At 39.8% G+C, this 22,280-nt stretch overlaps 1 protein-coding gene across 1 annotated transcript in view; it reads right to left on the bottom strand.

Moving 5' to 3' along the window:
- The window catches only part of INPP4B (inositol polyphosphate-4-phosphatase type II B), a 433,157-nt gene that overhangs the window by 262,527 nt on the left and 148,350 nt on the right, over positions 1 to 22,280 (bottom strand). Inside the window, exons 6-7 of the mRNA XM_008060793.1 lie at positions 19,944 to 19,994; positions 5,399 to 5,478 (exon numbers count right to left, since the gene is read on the bottom strand). Of these exons, the coding sequence (XP_008058984.1) occupies positions 5,399 to 5,478; positions 19,944 to 19,994 (131 nt within the window). The remainder of the gene's footprint in view (positions 1 to 5,398; positions 5,479 to 19,943; positions 19,995 to 22,280) is intronic.

Below are 22,280 nucleotides of genomic sequence, written 5' to 3'. Positions count from 1 at the left end.
ATATCTACCTTGATACAATGATATGAATGTTTGCTTCATTTATAAGGGGCTACATGTAGAAGGTTACAAAAGAAATAGAGCACTTGTTAAGATGAACTGGAAGTTTCTGTGGCAAGGTAAAGGCTCAGGGTAACGTGGCCTAAACGGAAATACACGTGAATTCTAAGCAAAGTTGCAGCTTTTCAAGCAGATGACAACCAATCTCTCATTATTGCTCTGAAATTTACTTGTCTCATGTCCTCTAATGCTTAGACTGCATATGACGACCAATGCATATACGTTCCACACAGAAATAAATTCTCAGTACTAGGTTTACATGCAGTAGCCAAAAACTACAAGGAAATCATCATGGATCAAAATTCCAGTTAATCACTACTGAACCTCTACTATGTTGTAGGCACATAAAATTGAATTTTAATATAAAGCATTAATAAAAAATAATTGAGACTCCTAAAACTCATCAAAGGATAGAATACAAACTGGAGAAGAAAATCCAGATTCTATTCGATCTTAAACTTCCTACAAGGTAGTGAAATGAAAGTGGAACAGGCTCTGCAGTCAAACCTAACTGAGCTCTGTTCCTGCTTGTACAATCATCAGCTGTAGACTCTTAGACAAGTTGCTATAAAACAATGAGTGCTGCATGGGTTAAGTAAGATAATGCATTAACAGTGCCTAACGTATTCCTTGCATGCTAGTAGTTGCTCAATAAAGAGATTTTTCATTAAGCATGTAATTAATAACAGCTATTAAAAATACTGACTGCTGCCATTGTTAAAAGTTTTTTGAAGAACCCACCCCTGTACTTAGAATATAAAAAAAATTCTTAGTAAATATTTGCTCAGTGATTGCGCACTGAATGAAATCCAAACTGTGAGGAAGCATGCAACAAAGACTAGACAAGGTTGAAACATTTTCATCTGTCGCCATCCCTCTGAGATGACATTTCTTTCCTTTTTTTTTTTTTTGTTTTGGTTGTTGCTTTTGTTGGTTTGCATTTGTGATTATTTAAAGATTCTAAAAACAGTGTCATTCTTTCCCCTGACTGCTAGCACCATTCCCACAGACAGATCTAACTTTTCTATTCTGTTATTAAATCATTAAGTCACAAGACATTATTATGATATTCCAAAGTTCTGCTTGTATGGTCCCAAGAGATTCATGTCAGCTTGGCAGAGCAAATGACTGTCAGATGCTTGGGTAGCAAACCAGGTCCAGGACCTGACAATGTCATGGTTCTGGGGCGAGGACAGATTCCTGATTTTCTCTCTTAAGCCAGCAGGGTGTTTCTGCCTTTCTGCCATCATGGTAAACATTCTCAAGTTCTCGATGCACGCTAACACTCATTTATTCATCACTGATATAAGACCAGGCACCAGGGTCATGCCAAACATGAACAAGTGGTCTTGGACTGAGTCCTTGCTTTGCTCTGCCATTACATGATGTGTGACATATGTTTCAGCTAGTTCTCAGTTTTCTCCTTGGTTGAAAGAGACAAGATGTGGTTCGTTGGAATCATGAGCTTTGCAGTCAGAAACATATGGCTTCATATTTCATACTTCCCCATTTAAGAGCATTATAACTTAGCACAAATTACTGCTTTCTGTGCCTCCGTTTCTCAGTTTAATTAATAAATGGAGAAAATAATAATCTCTAGTTTGATAGGGTCAATGAGACATCTCTAAAATACTTATCAGAACATAAAGCACATGCTTCTCCCCCTTCTCTTCCTCTTCATCTCATTCTTATTCTTATCATTATTTCAGGCTATCCAGTGTCTTTCACGCCTAAAATTATACTCATCTATACAAGGACTTGACCTTGTTTATATTATAGTATAGACATCAAGATTGCACAGCAATAAATTAGAAAATAAAACAGGAAATATAACTGAGATATAAAATAAGTGAGGAGAGACAGGAACCACCAAGTATAAAGTAATAAAACAAAGTAGATGTAACATAGTGATAAAGAGGTTAACACTAAGTAAAGGTATCAAGTTCATTTGGGATGCTAGAGCCACTCAGAAACATAATAAACTATTCATTTAAGTAAAGATGACTTATATGAATAGAAAAAATTTTCTATATTGGAAGCACTTTCCCTAATATATATAAATGTTGCTCTACATCTTTTAAAATACACAGTATCACATTGTATGAAATTTGAGTCTATATCTGTAAATTAAATGCTTCTTGTCCCTTTGAATTTCTTGCACTTGATCTCCAGTTCAAAGCACATATGGCATAGAAACCACATTAAACCACAGTGCTCTGAGGAACTACTTTGAAAGTTTTAGAATCTGAATTATCTGATAGGAAGCCCCCAAAGGGACAGTGAACATAAGCAGAACTGTAAGATTTCAGGGAGCTAAAACTCACCATGAAGAAAAGCAACTTCACCAGCAAAAAAATAGTACCTACAAATATGCTCTTTTTTCTGTGAATTTGTTTTACGGAAATCTGAGAATTTTATTGTTTTAAAATTAATGATTAGAATACAAAAATAAATAAAAGCCAGAAATAGTACAAAGGAATATTTAAACAAAACAAAAAATGCTTCTTACCCTGACCTAATGTTCTTGCAACTCAATACCTTAGAGACAGTCAGTGGGAAGAAGATAAATCACATCCGAAGTAAAAAAACATCATGTACCAGAAACCAAAAGGCTATGATAAATCTATAATCTGTCTGGTTCATAGGGGAGAAGACTACAAATCTGAAAAAGCATAAAACAAGAAAAAAAATGAAACCATTTCAAGATTTGTTTTCTAAAATTATGTTTTCTAGAAAACTCAATTCTTTATTGCTGAATTTGTCTTCCTTTTATATAATCCAGATCAAATGACTAGGAGTCAGAGGTATTTAAATCAAAAGTGGACATTTGTCTTGCTTTCATCTAAACTTGATATTTACATATTCCTTTTTTCTTTCAAGGGTAGTACTGTCAACTTGATGCTTCTGTTCTTATCCTCTCTCTAAGGTATTGTGTGTTCACTAATTTTTATTTTACTAAGACTTTCTAAGCCGGGTTCTGTGGCTCAGCCTGTAATCCCGCGCTTTGGGAGGCTGAGGTGAGTGGATTGCCTGAGCCTGCGGGTTCGAGACCTTCCTGGGCAACTTGGCGAGACCTCATCTCTACAATAAATCAAAAAATTAGCCGGGTGTGGTAGTGTGCACCTGTAGTTCCAGCTACTTGGAAGGCTGAGGTGGAAGGATCACTGGAGCCCAGCAGGTCAAGGCTGCGGTGGCCGGGAGTGGCCACTGCACTCCAGTCTGGGTAACAGAGTGAGACTCCAACTCAAAAAAAAAAAAAAGACTTTCTAGTCCCCTGATTTCTGTTTCACATCAGTGTCTAAATGTTGCACTGCTGTGTAATACACTGCTGTTAAGGACTGTTATGATATAATCAATACTGTGGCTTGTGACTCTATGTATCTGATCTAGAAAACATGTGGACTGCTAGTGGCCCTGAGTTAGTTCAATGTTTATCTCATATCATGAACTGGGCCTGTGGGTCAGATATAACTGTCATGCTAGAATAATGATATTTTCTGGGGTACCTGTTTCATTGATAGCCAGGTTTTTTAGCTGAGTCTTTTACACTTCAAACTGAAAATAGCAATAGTAGCAAAATTTTCTTGGAAACAACATCACAAAACTACAAAGATTTGTATATGTTTGTCCACCACCAGAGGTTCAAGAGACCATTGAAAGATAATGGTTTCCTAAAGAACAAGCAAGTATGAACCATAAGAGGGGGGAAAAAGATAAACTGCTCTTCAAAATCAAAATTCCTGGTCTTTGATGACACTTTTAGGAAAATGAAGAGGAAAACCATAGACTAGAAGAACAACAACAAAAAACCACCAAAGACTTGTTCCCAGAATATATAAAGAATGCTTACAATTCAATAATAAGAACACAATCTGATTTAAAATGTGGCCAAAAGATTTGAACAGAGTCAGGGACAACTAAAATTTTAAAAACTGACAAAACCAGGTGATATTGAGGAGGTTGAACAACTGGAATGCACATACAATGCTAATGGAAATGTAAAATGATAAATCACTTTGGAAAGTAGTTCGGCAATCTCTTATAAAGTTACCATTATCCTCTAGCAATTCTACTCTTAGGTTTTCACCCAAGAGAAATAAAAGGAAATGTCTCAACAAAGACTTATATATACATCTTTACAGTAGCTTTATTTATAATAGCCAGAAACTGGAAATAATGCAAATATCAGGTGAATACATATACAAATTATTGTACAGTCATGCAATGGGATTGTTTTCAGCCATAAAAATCAATAAAACTACTGACATACACATTTTAAAAAAAGAGAGATACAATCTAAAGGAAGCTGGAAGGAAGGTAGCAGTCTCATTACAACCTACAAACATTTATTTCTCTGCTTGGAATAGCATAATTACATTGTATTATCAAATCAAAATGCAGAGCTATACAGATCAGGAAAAATCAGAAAAAGAAAAAGCGAGGCGTACAGATTCCATCATAAACCAGACATTCGTTATTGGTTCCAAGTGGGTCCTTAGAGACAAAAGAGACTTCCAAATTTACATTGTCTGGTTCCTTGAAAGTGGTCTCTATGTTGCATCAAAATAAGAACTTCTTAAGACATATAATTATGTTCTATACAATTTTTATATTCATCTGTACTATACAAATATGGCAAGGCAATATTCCCTATGTCTGCATAATTATAAAGCTTACTATAAAGTTAGAAAATAAGAGAACATTATTTTTATTTATTATGAATTTTAAAACGAATATTTATGCTATTCAACACTCTTCTTAGTATTAAAATAAACTGAAACTTCCTAAACTGTTGTCTAATCTTCTATATCAAAGCAAATTATACTCATACTTAGAATTAGTTATGATCAACTGTCTGTTTCAATGAGCCTGTTTTAACTTTTAAGTGTTTTATGTTTACTAGCATAGAAACAAAATAGGCTGAAAAAATTATCAGCTTACTCTCTATGATCACAAAGCTACAATGTTACCTCTAACATATTTCAAAACTAGAAACTTACTTGATTTAAAAAGTAACATTTTGGTAAGTAACAGAAAAATTATTTAATAACACCATCATCACTGACATTTACCTTCTACTTTCAAAAAATTGCATCACTTTAATGATACCATAATACTGTTTTTCTTACAAGGGATAATAACATTCCACAACCTAAAACATGAACTTGAATGTGAACTTGAATAATTGCTGTTTCACTGTAACTTGTTGCAGTGGAGAACATAAGCTACTTGAGTGCTGACACCTAACATTTGCAAGAATTGTGACATACACACACACTGGCTATCAATAATACCATGGGTTATTAACTTTAACGGTGTTTCTGCAAACAACGAGACCCACCTTAGACTCAGAGCCAGCAGTTGCTCCTTTGACTTCAGCAACTCCCCCACTTTAAAACTGGCATAGCCCAAGAAACTTCGCTGAAAATAAGAGAAAGAATGATTTCATTAACTTTAGAGGTTCCTCATATTTTCACTGTCACATTAATCCCACAAAATTAGTCTTTAGAAAAATGAAACATTAAATCTTATATCCTGATAAATATTTTACCAACAGATACCATAATTAATAATGTATCCACCTCTTGGGTTGGGAATGAGGGGTAAAAATGTATTTTCTTTAAAACCAGAAAGACAAATAGCCTAGAAAATAACAAAGATATAAAACAAAGCAGCCAGAATTTTTCCACTAACTGTAATTTTCTCTAAATATGACAACTGGAATAAAAGAAAATATAATACCTTTCCAATATTTACCAATGCTGCCGTTGTTCCTCTTATTAGAATTCCTCAAATCACTGGCAGCAACAACTTTGTATTCCAGATATGAACAAATCTGTTAGTTGGAGCTATTTTTATGTGGGACTTTGTACAAGTTATAAATAGAAATGCTATATTTCTCACTCTATTGCAGCAATGTTTAAAAGCATTTTTTCCTTTGTTATTTCTTTACTAGCATGGGACAATTTCATTCCAATACACACACAGAAAAGAATGGTACTTAGTTACATTTTCTAAAATTGCTTTTTTTAGTCTATCATACTGTGTGTTGCCTACTTATAAATATCTGGTTTCTATTCTTTTTGACTTCATGTAAAGGATAAAACATCCAATTGTCATTTTATTTTCCAGGATAAAAATCTTTTCATTTTTTTTTTAATATCCCTGGATACTTCTGATTTAAAAGTCACAGCATTGTGGTATAAATAACATAAATAAGAGTTCTCATTCTTCCCTTAAGATCAAAGAGTAGGCTTGGTTCGGTGGCGCTGCCTGTAATCCCAGTACTTTGTGAGGTCGAGGTGAGTGGCTTGCTTGAGCCCCTGGGTTCGAGACCAACCCGGGTAACTCGGCGAGACCTCGTCTCTACAATAAATCAAAAATTAGCTGGGCGTGGTAGCACGCACCAGTAGTTCCAGCTACTTGGAAGGATGAGGAGGAAGGATCACCGGAACCCAGCAGGTCGATGCTGGGGTGGCCGTGAGTGTGTCACTGCACCCCAGTCTGGGCGACAGAGTGAAACTCCAACTCAAAAAAAAAAAAAAAACAACTAAAAACAAAGAGTAAACATGAAAATATATATCAAACCCATATCATTACATATGCTATTGCTGCAAACACTATGTAATATCTATAAGAAGTCAGTGCTATTTCTTCCAGAACATTCTCTCATGTTCTGCTGCTGGGCCACACTAGAATGAGAGACTGGACTTAAGAAGTCTGAGGCCAATGGGATCTTTTTAGAGGTAGATAGGAAGTTATTCCATACATCAAGTGGGAATGGTGACCCACGCCTATAATCCCAGCACTTTGGGAGGCAGAGGCGAGAGGACTGCCTTAGCCCAGGGGTTCGAGGCCAGCCTGAACAATTCGGCAAGACCTCATCTCATCTCTACAGTTAAAATAAATAAATAAATAAATTAGCCAGGCATGGTGGCACACCTGTAGTTCCAGCTACTTGGAAGGCTGAAGCCGAAGAATTGCCTGAGCACAGCAGGTCGACGCTGCAGTGGCCGTGAGCATGCCACTGCACTCTAGTCTGAGTGACAGCGTGAGATTCAACTCAAAAAAAAAAAACAAAAAACAAAAAAAGTACAACTCAGTTTTAAAGTTGGAGCCTCCTGTATGTTATGAATTTAAATAAACCCAATTGATTAACTTGAAACTCAAAGAGCTAGTTTAAACATTGAGTCGCCAAAGCCAGAAAATTGGGATTCAATTATATTGAAATGGTGAAAAACATTAGGCAGAAAATAAATGGTGTGCAGAAACAAGCTCTGAGGATAGGTTCATGAAGGATGACTTGAGAGTAGATCAAGGCAGAGAAGGAAGTTTGGAAGCTTTGGGAGTTTGTACCAACAAGGTAGGCAGAAATTAGGGTTATTTTTCAGCAAAGCGTAGAGAGAGCCTAGGAGAGAGATTCAGCTTTTTTTTTTTAAAGTACTTTTGTTACCCTGAGATACCTTCTAGAACATTCCAATATAAAAGAGTACTCCTCTGCCACATATAACTGCTATCTTCTATTTTTTATCCTATTTTATTTCTTGCATTGTCATTTATCATCACTTGGCATTTATGTATTTAATTGCTTATTTTGTACTCTTCCAAAAATAATTGAGAATTGAAGTTCTAAAAGGAGCTTTATGTTTGGATAAACCCCCACTGCCTAGCACACAGTAGGTGTGTGATAAATATTTTTTTAATTTTTTATCATACTGTTACTTTTATTAAATGTTATTAACAGATGTCTTTTCTTTTAGAAATGTGGGGTATAATCTAGGACCAAGCATACAAGTGGTCATCACACAGGCAAATTTGGGCCTACCTTTGGTCCCCACCCTGCCTGGCTTGAGATCAGGCATCCTTATTGATGTTATGTGTTCCCGCTCCCAGTAGTTTCTCACTACTGCCAATCCCTTTCTTATTGTATTATGGTACTTGTTCAAGGTCCACTTATGAGTGAGAACATGTGGTACTCAGTTCTTTGTTTCTGTGAAAAATCACTGAGTATGACAGCCTCTGAATCCATCCAAGTTGCTGCAAAGTCCATAATTTTGTTCCTCTTTACAGCTGCATAATATTCCATCATGCATATGTACCACATTTTTAAAATTCTAGTCCAGTTTCGATGGGCAGCACTGTTGGTTCCATGTTTTTGCTCTTATAAATAGAACTGCAGTAAACATGTATGTGTAGGTCTCTTTTTCGTAGAGTGATTTAAGGTCCTCAAGGTATACTCCCAGAAGGGGATTGCTGGGTCATATGGAAGTTCAATTTCTAGTTCTTTTAGGAATTGCCACAGTTTTCCATAGAGGTTGATAAATCTCTACTGGTCATGAAGGAGTGGCATAAACACTAGCTTTCAAGCAAGTTATTCTTTTAGTTTCAGGAGAAATGCTCCTTCTGCATTTAGTTATAAACTACTATAATTCACAGAGATGTAGAAAATCAAAACAATTTTGTGGTGTGTAGACTGCATACTGCCGGAGTGAATTTTATTTTAGCATCTTACATTTTAAAGAGATGCCTAATCTCACTTTCTCTTTCACTGATAATCAAGGTATTCCATTTAAATTCCTACCCCTCATTCATTAGTCACATTCAAAGAAAACTTGTAACCAATCATAAATTTCCTGACAACCCCAAATTTCAACTTACTTTCCATTTGCCTTTTGAGATTTTTTTAGGTGTGGGTGGTTTTAGAAATAACAAAAGCAACTGCACATATCATATTATTGCAGTCTTGTTAGCAATATGCACAGCAAACACTCCAGATTGGAATGTAGCAACCAGAGACAGGTGGAGTCACTATTTTCAGACATAAGCTGTGGACCCACCACACGGCACAGCTGCAAATAAAACTGACGATCACAAGCCATTGAATGTTTCTCTTGTCGACTAGACCAGAGGCCCCATAGAAGCCAGACCTTGGCTAGTGTTATCTCTTAGTGAAGCCCAGTGTCTGAAACAGAGGTCTACATTGTAAGTGCATGCAGTTTGCCAAGAACAATGACCAGGAGTCGACTTTTCCATCACAACTGTCAGCCACATGCTTGATCTCAAAGGATAATGAGAGTGCTCCCAGAAGGAATACGATCTATTAAAAATCAATTTGGGTAATGATAGCATCATAGCATTACAATATGAAAACTTGTCAAACCAGAGGCGGTGTTATTTAGGTGTAAAAGTTATCCGATTTATTCTAAAAAATAACTGCATATCAGAATTGCATGACGCATAATGTGCATTGATAAAATCTGAAAGTTGGCTGGTGTGGTGGCTCACACTTGTAATCCTGCTGAGAGGCTGAGGTGAGGAGATTGCCTGAGCTCAGGGATTCCAGAGCAGCCTAGGCAATTTAGAGAGACCTTGTCGCTACAAGAAATCAAAAAACTAGCTGGGCATGATGGTGTGTGCCTGTATTTCCAGCCTTGCAGCATGGAAGGCTGAGGTGGAAGGATCGCCTGAGCCTAGCAGGTCAACACTGAGGTGGCAGTGAGCCTGCCACTGCACTCCAGCCTTGGTGACAGGGTGAGACTCACTGAAAAAAAAAAGAAACCTAAAAGTTTAAAGACAATTGATAATTGTTTTACAATGCAACACTAAACAAGGGAATTGCCCACGCATTTACTCTGATGAAGGTCTTAATTTGTTTGTTTCACTTCAGTATGAATAAAACAAGGACACTCCTACCCTCAAAGTTAGAAAACAAATTATCCATTTATGTGAGTATTCACTGGACACATTATGAGACTGAATTAGGGAGACAACTGTTTTCCTATAGCCATGATGCTAATGTAACAGAATAACAATATGAAGCTAGTTTGTATTTCAAATATAATCTAAGGCGCAATACTTTCTGAATCTCCTTTGATACTGTTTCTATAAGGGGGAAAATAAAAAAGAAACAAAAAGAAGAAAACCTCCTTAGAACTGTCTGAAGTATCACCCGAAATTAGTTATTCTGTCCAGAAGTGGAAATCTAGAAAATTACTTCCTCCAGCCCCCAGGCCTGCTACCCATGGAGAAGCACTGTCAGCTCTTGTTTCCCTGTCTTCTCTCTCACAAAGTCTGCTGCCTTGGACAAGTTGCTCCACTACTCCAGGCCTTAGTTTCTTCCGCCTGAAAAAAATATGCATATGATAACCGTACCTTTCTCATAGTTATTGCAATAAAAATTAAAGTTAATTCAGGCAAAGCACCTAGTACATTGCCAGGAAAATAGAAAGTATGCCTATTATTATATATTTTAATACTATATATTAGCTGGCATAGTGATTGTCAGATACCTTAAGAATATCTAATGTCCAGCTTCAACACTCTGAAAAAGGCAAAAAAAAAAATATATATATACATATATATATACACACACACACACATTCTATGAGAAATGCCTGCAATACAAAAAGAGAAATATATTTTTAAAACTAAAAATTACATTCAGGGTAAATATACATTAGAAGACATTTTAGATGAAATATGAAAAAAGAAGATTAAAAGAATATAAAAGCACTTTGGGAGGCCGAGGCGAGTGGATTGCCTGAGCCCATGGATTCGAGACAGCCCCGGCAATTTAGCAAGACTTCGTCTCTACCATAAAACAAAAAATTAGCCAAGTGTGGTAGCGCACCCCTGTAGTTCTGGCTACTTGGAAGGCTGAGGAAGAAGGATCACTGGAACCCAGAAGGTTGACACTGTGGTGGCCATGAGTGTGCCACTACACTCCAGCCTGAGCAAAGGACTGGGAATCTGACACCAAAAAAAAAAAAAAAAAAGGCTTTAAGATCTCAAGTAGTTATTGTTGAGAAAATGTTACCTATGATTCCTCCTAGTTCAAAGTTGTGTTATCATGTGAAATGTCTACTGAACCTCAAGACCAGGCTTTATGACTCACACTTGTAATCCCAGCACTTTCGGAGGCAGAGACAGGAGGACTGCTTGAGCCCAAGAGTTTGAGACCAGCCTGGGCAATATAATGAGACCTTATCACTACAGGGAAACAAAAAAATTAGCCAGACATGGTGGTGTACACCTGTGGTCCTAGCTACTTAGGAGGCTGAAGTGGGAGGCCAGAAGTTCAAGGCTACAGTGAGCCATGATCATGCCACTTCACTTTAGCCGGGGCAACAGAGTGAGACCCTAACTCAAAAAGAATTTTTTTTAATAATAAAGAATTTTGCCAGGCTCGGTGGCTTAGTCTGTAATCCCGTGCTTTGGGAGGCTGAGGTGAGTGGATTGCCTGAGCCCACGGGTTTGAGACCCGCCTGGGCAACTTGGCGAGACCTCATCTCTACAATAAATCAAAAAATTAGCCGGCGTGGTAGCGCATGCCTGTAGTTCCGGCTACTTGGAAGGCTGAAGCAGAAGGATCCCTGGAGCCTAGCAGGTTGAGGCTGTGGTGGCCGGGAGTGTGCCACTGCACTCCAGTCTGGGTGACAGAGTGAGACTCTAACTCAAAATAATAATAATAATAATAATAAAGAACTTTAAGAATTGTTAATGCATTTCTAGCCTGTAGATGAAGGAACCAGGACCCCTAAGAGTTAACTGGCTTACACAGGCCTCAGAGCTGATTAATATGCAGAAGCCAAGTTAGAACCCAGGTTTCTTGCTTCCTTGTCCAGCATTCTTTCTTTCCCACCACGCTGTGCCCTTATTTTCAGGACAGGTGGCAATTTCCTTTCTTTGTCAGCCTCTCCTCCTGCTCTAACCTTTCTTGCCTGCCCATGACGATGTAACACTCATGGACATCACTCTGGTGCAAGAACCCCAAAGCAGATGATCTTTAAATTGCCTGATGCACGATTTCAATCACTCACCTGGCTGGAGAGTAGTATCAAGCAGGGTGAAAAAAAGTGGGGCATCTGTTGCAATCCCGGGCCTCTCTCTACGAGGAGTGTACACATACACAGTCTATCCTGCCAGCCCCAGCAGGGACTCTGAGTCAGTCACAGATATCCAGACTGCACACCAGGGTTTGACACCCCCATGTAGCAGGTCATCACTGGCTCCCCGGTCACCATTAAGGCAATGAGAGCTGGTACAACCCCAGCCACGTTGCCACAAACTGGCCAAACCTCCACCACTCTTGTTCATTTCACAACGCCTTTTTTCAGAGTGTAGGTTTTCTTCATACTACAATTTGTGTGAACCTCCTCACATTTTTTAAACTACTGCCCAGAACTGTGCTATCCAATAAGTAGCCACTACCTTGAACATGTAAAATCTGACCACTCCAAGTTAAGATGTATTCTAAAGACAAAAGACACACCAAATTTAGAAGACTATTGAAAAAAGGAATATGAAATATATCATTAATATTTCTGCATTGATTACACTTTGACATGATGATACTTTGTACTGAGTTAAATAAGATACGTTAAAATGAATTGAACCTGTTTCTTTTTACTTTTTAAAAAACAGGCACCATAAAATATAAAATTACATATGTGACATGTACTATATTGATAGGATAGATATAGAGGTATAGAGGGTAAATGAATATGTGAATGATATTTTGATCTATTGTCAAAACTATATAAGGAAATTAAGGTATAAAGTTTTGTGGGATTTTTTGCAGTTTCACTCTGTCACCCAGATTGGAGTGCAGTGGCACACTCTCGGCCACCACAGCCTCAACCTGCTGGGCTCCGGCGATCCTTCCACCTCAACCTTCCAAGTAAATGGAACTATAGGGGCGCGCTACCACGCCCAGCTAATTTTTTGATTTATTGTAGAGATGAGGTCTCGCCAAGTTGCCCAGGCGGGTCTCGAACCTGCGGGCTCAGGCAATTCACTCACCTTAGCCTCCCAAAGCATGGGATTACAGGCTGAGCCACTGAGCCCGGCTAGGTATAAGTTTTAAAAGGTGTTGAAAGACCCACAATTAATATCATAAGGTTAAAGTACAATGTCTCAAACACACAACTTCCAGCCAGGCCCTTTACATAGTCCAAGTACTATTTCTTCACTGTCAACCATAAAAGATATGGTTATAGTGTTTCCCACCCCATAGGAAGAGAGAGAATACATGAACTATTAGAAGTGAAAAAAGACCTCAGAAAGAAATTAAAATTGGGAGGAGAGCTATTAACAGTTGATGAATAGCCCAAAGAAAACATTAAAAAGACTTAGTAAAGACATTTATCATGAAACAATATCTTTACTGTGAATATACCTGAAAATGTCTAAGAGTGAATATTGGTATTCACTTGACTAAGTCATTAAGAAAATATTTGGGTTTATCTAGCAAATGCTGCTTAAAAATTCAAAGAAATAGATCAAACATATTTAAAAGATTCATAATAAAAAATTCAGATCTTTCTTTTAAATTAGAGCACTTAAAGACTAAAGTCCTTAGTATATTTTAACAACAGAGCCATTGCCAAGAGTCCTTGGCCAAGAGCTTAAACTCCTATACTCATTTTGCAATGTCCAAAGAAATATTTTGAGGATTAACTGATAGTATGTATATACAATGGGGGCCCCCCAAAAAGCAAAATTATCTTTTGGAGGGCAGGCCTCTTGTAGTACAGGCCTCCTGGCTAGGTAAGTGTTCTAGGAACCCATCAGTATACCAGATAGCATTGTTATGAGAGGCAGCAATCGGCTTCTCTGATTTTTTTTGGAGATTCTTTCAATGCGTTTGCCCATTTCATGATGGGTGATTTACACGAACAACCTGCCACATCTCGCTGGGTGTTCAGCAGTTTTTGGCTAAAAGGGGCATGACTCCCCACCATGCCCCACCTTCCCTATTCACATGATCTCACTCCAAGTGACTTTCTTTTTGTTTCCTCAGATGAAAAAAGTTCTCAAAGGGAAACATTTTGCTGATGTGGAAGAGGTGAAACAAAAACAGCAGAAGCACCAAAAGGTATCAAAATTAACAAGCTGAAAAATTGTTTTGAGCAGTGGGAAAAGCATCTTGATAGGTGTATTGTATCAAACAGAGAGAACTTTGAAGGTGACTGGGGTTTAAACATGCAAGAATAAATCAGTTTTTATACATAAATTCCAGGGTTTGTTGTTTTTTTTTTTGCCCCCCCCCCTTTTGTATATTAACCAATGATACTTCATAGGTACTCAAGATTTGTTAACTCTTCTCTACCCAAAATAACATTTAATATGAGGGTGTCAGGACGCACAGCATGTTGAGTTAGGCTTATTCTTACTAGGCTTGAAATTTAGCTCTATAGTCATACTTGCATGTTAAAAGATTCTAAATTTTTAACTTATTATTACAATTATTTCTAAACTCCCCCCACTTTTTTATGGTGATTCTAGAAAATATGAAATATTTGATAAAATAAAATCATAGTATGCTTCCTGATTCATTCATTCTAGGTATCACATATTTCCTAAATTCTTGCTAGGGATATCAGAGTGAAGAAAATAAACAGAGACTTGGCAATCATGAAGTGTCACATCTAGCAAGCGTGGTACCATTACTAACTGCCTACCTAATACCAGATCTGCCCATTTTTCATTACTAATAGCAATTGGATTTTATTTAAATGGGGCTTATACCCTTACTCCTGTCTAGCTAGGGACTCAGACCTTCCCAGTGATGTGTTAGTGGCGGCTACCAACTGGCATCTACCAGAAAGGCACTGTGGTTCAGAACTGAAGGAACAGGTCAGCTAATCTGAACCTTTTGCTCTTTACTGTTCACCCAGAATGTGACGCCTTGTGGTACAATGACCAGACTGTGCAACACTCTAAGAAAGGAGGAGTTGGAAGATGTATAGATTCCTATCACTTGAAGTCATTTTCTGAGGAGCTGCAGGCCTAGACTATTTTCCCAAGAGTTCTTATACTATGAGAAAAACAAAACCATTAATTACATCGAAGCCACAGTTTGTCAGGTTGCATGCCTCAGAATGCATTCCTAATGGCTACAGTAGGCATATCACAGGATGTCAATTAAGATTGCCTGTTTGATCCAGTGCAATACTATACGAAAATGACTGACAGTACTGGGAAACAAAGGTGGGGGGAGGGAGATGGGATTAACAGTAGCAAATATCTGTCTGGGAACGGGGAAACACCCCATATCAATAGGGTGCCTGAATGAAACGCAATTGTATACCTAACCCTTAACTGTACCCCACAACTTCATAATAAAAAATAAATAAATAATTAAAAAAAAAAAGATTGCCTGTTTGGTCCAGAAATTATAGCTGAGTACTCTCCATTGATGCAATACATCTATCAAGATGCTTTCTCCACTACTCAAAGTTTTGTCAAAGATGAAGACACAATTTGCCGAATGGAGTTCATGATAAATTCAGAGAACCTCTCGTACTTGGACCAGTGGCCTCATTACAAAGTTTATTGAGTAGCCAGTTTAGAGATGCTGACCGTAAGTAACATGAACACATCTAGTTAATACAAAGGCAGGGCTAGAAGAGAGGGGAGATCAGCATTTGGGGAGGTGTACTATTTTTTTTAAGTAGAAATAAGATCTTGCTATGTTGTCCAGGCTGTTCTCAAACTCCTGGACTCAAGCAATCCTCCCACCTTGGCCTCCCAAAGTGCTGGGATTGCAGATATGAGCCAGTGCACCCAGTCTGTCTGGAGTTGCACTAATTAAGAGATCTGGCCAATTGCTCTCTCTCTCTCTCTCTCTCTCTCTCTCTCTCTCTCTCTGTCTGTCTGTCTTTTTGAATTGGAGTGCAACTCTGTTGTCCAGGCTGGAGTTGCAGTGGAATGATCATGGCTACTGCAGCCTTCACCTGTTGGGCTCAGGCAATTCTTCAGCCTCAGCCTTCCAAGTAGCCAGAACTACAGGCACGCACCACCACACCAGCTATTTATTTATTGTAGACATGAGGCCTTGTCATGTTGCCCAGGCTGGTCTTGAACTCCTGGGCTCAGGTAGTCCTCTCGCCTCAGGTTCCCAAAGTGCTGGGATTACAAGTGTAAGCCATTGCACATGGCCCATTCTTTCTCTTAATCATCCCCCCAGGAAGACACTTCTATCCCCAAAGCCAAAGCCAAAGGGCTCCAATACCAAAAAAAAAAAAATCACATATAAAATTTGGAGGTAGCCAGGCTCGGTGGCTCAACCTGTAATCCCACGCTTTGGGAGGCCGAGGTGAGTGGATTGCCTGAGCCCACGGGTTTGAGACCTGCCTGGGCATCCTGGTGAGACCTCATCTCTACAATAAATCAAAAAATTAGCCGGGCGTGGTAGCGCACGCCTGTAGTACCAGCTACTCGGAAGGCTGAGGCGAAAAGATCGCCAGAGCCCAGCAGGTCGAGGCTGCGGTGGCCGGGAGCGGCCACTGCACTCCAGTCTGGGTGACAGAGTGAGACTCCAACTCAAAAAAAAAAAAACCTTGGAGGTGTCCAAACCATCATCACCTCCAGCGAGGACTCATGATTGTCTCTCCTTTGGGGATTGGCTCCCATTTAGTACCTGATGCTTCAGGGGATTATAGAAAGGTTCAGGAGAGAAGCTGACTGAGCTGAGAGAGGAAACACACACTGGGAAGCAGCCTGCATTTCTTCCACGTGGAACGGCAAATTCATGTAAGTTTCCCACGGATGAGATGGAAAGCGCAAAAAGTGGCTAACCTGGAGCCATGTGCTTAAATGGTGCATCTCACAGCAAGAGGGTGTGAGTGGGGTGGCCAGTGGAGGATTCTGGCCCAGAACCAGATCCCTCATGGTAAGGAAATATGTTGTGAGGAGGACCTGACAAGGCCTCCAAAAATGCTGATACTTGTGCCCTGCAGGACAGCCAGTATTTCGGTGCCAGCCACACAGATGATGCTGATAGGCAGTCTTAGCCTGAGAAGCACCAAATCCAGCAGAAAGGAGACTTCTCCCTCTCTGTGGGCAAATGTAGAATGAACCAGTCTCCCCACCTCTTTCTCCCTGCCACTGCAGCTGAGTAATAGGAAGAGGAAAGGGCAGAGCATGTGTGGAATTCAGATTATGCTTCTTCCTCCTCTCAATACACATTTCCAGAATAACAGAAAGTCTGGTCTGTTATGGGGAACAGTGGGAGGAACAGGTGGAAGAAAATAAAATCAGAGAAGAGACTCAAGCCTTAAAATGAATAAGCTGGGTTCCCAAGAACTTTAGTGAGAGGGAAAAAAAAAATAGAGAGAAATTAACTGGGTACAATGGTTCATGTCTGTAATCCCAGCACTTGGAGAGGCTAAGACAGGAGGATCGATTGAGGACAGGAGTTTGAGACCAGCCTGGGCAACATAGTGAGACTCTGTCTCTACAAAAAAGCTTTAAAAAAATTAGCCAAGCCTGGTGGTGTCCTTTTATAGTCCTAGCTGCTTGGGAGGCTGAGGCAGGAGGATTGCTTGAGACCAGGAGTTTGAGTTTACAGTGAGCTATGATCGTACTACTGCACTCCAGCCTGAGTGACAGAGCAAGACCCTATGAAAAAAAAAAAGCAAAAACAAAAACCAATGGAAGAACTCTACACAATTAGGCCAAGACAAGATTAGCATCAAGCAAGGGGGACTTAACACAAGAGCAGCAGGGCATGGGCTGCTAGAGAAAAAATTATTCAACCAGCTCATCTTTCTTGAACCTCAATCAATAGATAAAATCCCTGGATAGAATAATGTATTCGCCAGACTAATAGTTACAAAACCTAAAAAGTCTTGCATCTTCTGTGGCAGCGTAAAGGGGGTGCTGACAGCATGCCCTCGAGGGTTGAGTTTGTGGGAAGGTGCCTGGGGTGGTGGTAGAGGAAGGTGAACTGAGCCCTGAGCAGTGGAGGGAACTAACAGGGACAGCAGCTCAGGCTGAGACGGGGTTTGTTCCTTGGAGAGAAGTGGCTGGGCCCTTTGGAGGAACTAATGAAGGCCTGTATGATCTGAACACAGAGACTGGTGGAGGAAATGAAAGCAAGAACAGCTGGGCTCGGTGGCTCAGCCTGTAATCTCACGCCTTTGGGAGGCTGGGGTGAGTGGATTGCCTGAGCCCGCGGGTTCGAGACCCGTCTGGGCAGGCGAGACCTCATCTCTACAATAAATCAAAAAATCAGTTGGGTGTGGTAGCATATGCCTGTAATTCCGGCTACTTGGAAGGCTGAGGCGGACAGATCGCCAGAGCCCAGCATTTCGAGGCTGCGGTGGCCGAGAGCGGCCACTGCACTCCAGTCTGGGCGACAGAGTGAGACTCCAACTCAAAAAAAAAAAAAAAAGAAAGCAAGAACAGCACTAAGGAATGCTTCTTCACTGTTGGTGGGAGTGTAAATTAGTACAACCTCTGTGGAAAACAATGTGGCGATTTCTAAAAGATCTAGAAGTCAACCTTTCATATGACCCAGCGATCCCCCCTTATGGGAATACACCCAGAGGAACTCTAATCATTTTACAAAGAAGATATCTGCACACGCATGTCTATTGCAGCACTATTCACAATAGCAAAAACATGGAACCGACCGTGCTGCCCATTACAAGTGGACTGGATTTTAAAAATGTGGTACAGATACACAATGGAATATCATGTAGTCGTAAAGAAGGACAAACACATGGATTTCACAGCAACTTGGATGGATACAGAGTCGATCATACTCAGTGATCTATCACAGAAACAAAGAGCTGAGTACCACATGTCCTCACTCATAAGTGGACCCTGAACATTTATCATAATACTACGAGAAAGGGGTTGGCAGTAGTAAGACACAGCCGGGGAAGGAGGAGGCACATAATACCAATAAGGGTGCCCAATTCTAAACCAGGTGAAATGAGGGCCAATGGGAGGCCCAAACTTCAACTGTACATAGACCTAATCCTGTACATGTACCTAATCCTGGCTTGCACCCCACATCTAAAACAAAACTGTACATGTACCTAATCCTGGCTTGTACCCCACATCTAAAACAAAATAAAATAAAAAGTTGAAGGGTCAGGCAGACGACAAACACAAGGATTCACTAGACTCAAATAAGTTATTCAACCCGTCCCCTGGAAGAAATAGGAAGTTGTGCTAGGCACACACGGCCCTTTCCCCTCTCCTTTGCTACTAGAAGCAGAGATCACTGACACACTGCTCAGTCAACTCGACTGACACTTCATGCCTGTTTTTGGAATGCTCCCTAGACAGGTTTGAGAAGTGGCTGTTGTCAGTGGGACAAGGAACGGTACCTAGTACCGTGCTCCATATACTCACTGGAAGAAGGTTCGCAAGCGCCTGTGGGATTTCAGGATATTTCAAAAGGCCCTTTCAGTTGGCTCAGCCCCAGGGCTTCTTAGACCCAATTAACTTCTGAACATTTTCCTCTGAACACACAGGTGTCAGGGCTTCAGTCTGCCAGGTGGTGTCTTTCAGGGCCAGTGTCACCACCTACTCCAACCTGGTCTAGGCAGAAAGCACCTAGTAGTGCCCTCTTGCTCTTCCATCTTCTGAAGACTGGAGATGAGATGGTTCAGATGCAGCAGGAAAACTTCAGCAGGATTTTCTAACACTGGACTGAACAGTGGTGGCTGCCTCTCTTTTGACTTTCATGATGGTGTTTAAGTGGCAGGAAACAGAAAACACTGCAGTCCTATGGCTTGTTCTCTCTCTGTCTGCTTCCTGCAGTGGTGGATCACATCTGAGAGTTGCCTGTCTCTTGTTGGTCCACAAATGTTGGGTCTGAATTGCAGTTTAGCTACCTGCAGGGCAACATCTAGGCTCATCTTGGGCCAGCTGAACTAAACACGAATTCACTTGAGGATGATTTTCAGGAGGCAAAACATGAATTCCAGTCGATTCAGCAAATATGTGACAGTGCCTCCTTGGATAGTCACACCCTGTTAATTTAACTCAATTCTATTTGTCAGCCACTAGGCTGGAGGCTAGAGGAAATTCAAAGGATTAATTTAGAAGTGATGTGTATGCCTTCTAGAAATATAAGAAACACTTACCCCAACTTCTGGCGGGGGATCCTTATGTTCAGGTAGGACACTTGTTCGAACCTACGGAGAAAAATAAAAACATAATCGATATGACTTTGGTGTAGAAACCTGCGTGGAAGCTTTACAGGGGTGCTGGGTTTCAATTTCCTTCATCTGTTGTTCGTTGAGACTCTGTGGTTAATCATTAATGAAGGTGCCTGTCTGCAACACCCATTGCAGTGCAATGAAGCTGTCTTGTAGTTCCTAAACTTCCTGATTTTTCTGAGCAGGCAGAGCTGCCCGGATCCTCACTCCATCTTCCTCTTATCAAATACAGAAACATCCAGGATTTAAGCAGAGTCCCTTTAATCTTCTAAAAAGGCCATCTTAGTTCAAACATTCAAGGAGAGGGAAAGAATTGGTGTCAAGAACGCAATCCCATGCACATTCATTGGATGTTCCCAACACAAAGAAATGATACGTTTGCAATGACAGATATGCTAAATACTCTGAGCTGATCGCCCTGTATTATATGCATTGCAAATCACTATGTACCCCATAAACACGTACAATTATGTGTCAATAATTTTTCTTTTATTTTAAAAATGCATTCTGTTTTCTGAATGAGTACCCAAACACACACAACTTAAGATATCTCTTGACTTGAGAATTCCGGGCTTAATTAATAGATATGGCCATCTGACTTCATTTGAAAAGTAATTCTCAGTTGGGGGAGGGTGAGCACTGTAAAATAGCCAGTCACCTGGTCTGGGGAAGATTCTCTTATAAGCATTCCGAATGAAGCATCAACTCCTGAGGTAATAAGTAGACGTCTATCTTCCACAGAGTGGTGATTTTCAATTCAGGCTGTACATTAGAATCACCTGGGGCCTTTTCAGACTCTCAGTGCTCCTCCCTACCTCTAGATATTCTGACTCTAATGTACAGCTATACTGATTATATAGGTCTCTTAAGAAAAAAATGATTCAAATGAAAAAAAAAATCACTATTATGATTCTTGCTTCAGGAAGAAGCAGTAAGAGCAAGAAAAAAACATGAAGTTTTAATCTAGTATGTCTTCATTTGAAACAAAGATGAGATAAACAAGTTAAATGAATACAGAGCCATATACAAGCACATCCTGTTTAATTGGAGAACAGGTGGGCAGGAGGGGCGGCATGGGGGGGAAGAAGCCCAGGAGCAGTTAATGGATCAGCATTTTAGGGAGTCATCTTAACAAAAATCCCTTTGGTCAAAACCACATTGAGATGTCACCGAACCCCAGTAAGAATGGCCTTCATTAATAAAGCAAACAACAGATGCTGGCAAGCATGCGGAGAAAAGGGACTTTTTCTACATTGTAGGTGGGAATGCAAACTAGGTCAACCTCTATGGAAAACATTGTAAGGAGTTCTAAAAGAACTAGAAATTGACCTTCCATATGACCCCATGATCCTCCTAATGGGAATAAATTCAGAGGAACGGAATCATTCTACAAAAAAGATACACTCATGATTATTGCAGCACTATTCACAACAGCAAAAACATGGAACTAACTGTACTGCCCATCAAAACTGGACTGGATTAAAAAATGTGGTACATATACATGATGGAGTATTACACAAGCATAAAGAAGGACAAACATGTGGACTTCACTGCCACATGGATGGATTTGGAACCTATAATACTCAATGATTTATCACAGAAACAAAGAACAGAGTTCTATATGTTCTCACTCATAGGCGGACCCTGAACATTTACCATAATTCTTTGTTTTTTTTCCCCCTTTTTTATCAATATTTTTTATTATGGTTTTGTGGGGTACAGTTAAGGGTTAGGTGCACAATTACGTTTCTTCAGGCACCCTGTTGATAAGAGGTGCTTCCCCATCTCCAGACAGATATTTGCTACTGTTAATCCCATCCTCCTCCCCCCCATAGTTTCCCAGTACCGTCAGTAACTTTCTTATAGTATTACATTGGATGTTCAAGGTCCATTATACGAGTGAGAACATGTGATACTCAGATCTTTGTTTCTGTGAGAGGTCACTCAGTATGATAGACTCTAGTTTCATCCAGGTTGCTGAGAAATTCATGATTTTGTTCTTTTTTATGGCTGCATAGTATTCCATCGTGTATATGTATATCCAGTCCTCTTTTGATGGGCAGCATGGTTGTTTTCAGGTTCTTGCTATTGTGGACAACACTGCAATAAACATACGTGTGCAGGTATCTTTTTTATAGAGTGATTTGAGTTCTTCAGGGCATATTCCCAGTAGGGGGATTGTGGGGTTATATGGGAGGTTGATATTTAGAGCTTTTAGGAATTGCCACACTGCTTTCCACAGAGGTTGCACTACTGATTTAT

Source organism: Carlito syrichta, unplaced genomic scaffold, assembly GCF_000164805.1.
Source record: "Carlito syrichta isolate Samal-C Ts95f unplaced genomic scaffold, Tarsius_syrichta-2.0.1 Scaffold304734, whole genome shotgun sequence".
Classification (NCBI taxonomy): domain Eukaryota; kingdom Metazoa; phylum Chordata; class Mammalia; order Primates; family Tarsiidae; genus Carlito; species Carlito syrichta.
The sequence above is the reverse complement of the archived record's forward strand: the minus strand, read 5'-3'. Positions and strand labels throughout refer to the sequence as shown.